Source organism: Parus major, chromosome 1A (assembly GCF_001522545.3).
Source record: "Parus major isolate Abel chromosome 1A, Parus_major1.1, whole genome shotgun sequence".
NCBI lineage: Eukaryota > Metazoa > Chordata > Aves > Passeriformes > Paridae > Parus > Parus major.
Genome location: NC_031773.1, coordinates 767,128 through 768,188, shown reverse-complemented (window position 1 = coordinate 768,188; position 1,061 = coordinate 767,128). Strand labels below are relative to the sequence as shown.

Sequence of the window (1,061 nt, the reverse complement as noted above, 5' to 3'; positions counted from 1 at the left end):
GATTTTGGATACAGAACAACAACTCTGGATCCGGAAGACGCCGGCAGGAATTTTTAAAAAATCCCAAAAAAACCTTAGTGAAACTCACCCCAGGCTTGCTGAGTAAATCTGGGAATTTGTTGTGGACGCAGATTTGAGCCTTTGGGAAGAGGGGATGAGTTCCCAAAATCCGGAGAAGAGCGTTGGGATCCACCTTGGCTCCCTTGGATGCCACCAACCTGCGCGGGAGGAATAACAAGGGATTTACTCTCCAAGAAAATTTTGGCTCATCCACAGCACCCCCAGAGTGGCTGGAGGAGTTTCATTAATCCCTGACGTGTTTTTCATGGAATTTCGAGCAGTTGGAATAAGGATTTCCAGCTTGTTCCTACGTCAGGAAAAGAATTCCTGGTTTTTGGAATAAATTTCTGCAGCCTGGAATTTCTGTCTCAAAGTTTCCTTTAGGGCTGGAGAATTCCTGAGGAAGTTGGGAAGGAGCTGGAGAATTCCTGAAGGAGATGGGAAGGGGCTGGAGAATTCCTGGAGGGGCTGGAGAATTCCTGAGGAAGTTGGGAAGGAGCTGGAGAATTCCTGAGGGAGATGGGAAGAGGCTGGAGAATTCCTGAGGGAGATGGGAAGGGGCTGGAGAATTCCTGAGGGAGATGGGAAGGGGCTGGAGAATTCCTGAGGAATTCCTAAGGAAAAGGAAAATTTTGCTCCTCTTTTCAGCGTTTTTTCCTATCAAAATCCCTTCTCCTCCTCCATTTTCCCGCACATTTCCCGCCTGTTTAGGGAATTCCCGGGGAAAAAAATTCCCAAAGGGTGGAAAAAAATGAGGATTTGGTCTCACCTGACCAGCCCCAGGACACATTCCTGGTTTTCCTTGGTGATGGAAAATTCCTGCAGGATTTGCTCCACCGCCTGCAGGGCCGAGTGCTCCCCCTTCAGGTAGCGGTGGTAGAGCTTTTTCCATGGAATAAACTGGAATGGGAAGCAGGAAAACAGCGGGATTCACCGCTGGGAATTCCAGGATTGGATTCCCAAAGAAATGGGGTTTGGAAAGGGAGCTGGGGAGGGGGAGG

At 49.1% G+C, this 1,061-nt stretch overlaps 1 protein-coding gene across 1 annotated transcript in view; it reads right to left on the bottom strand.

Moving 5' to 3' along the window:
- Window positions 1-1,061, bottom strand: part of FBH1 (F-box DNA helicase 1) — a 30,955-nt gene that overhangs the window by 28,669 nt on the left and 1,225 nt on the right. Inside the window, exons 2-3 of the mRNA XM_033514356.1 lie at window positions 830-960; window positions 13-218 (exon numbers count right to left, since the gene is read on the bottom strand). Of these exons, the coding sequence (XP_033370247.1) occupies window positions 13-218; window positions 830-960 (337 nt within the window). The remainder of the gene's footprint in view (window positions 1-12; window positions 219-829; window positions 961-1,061) is intronic.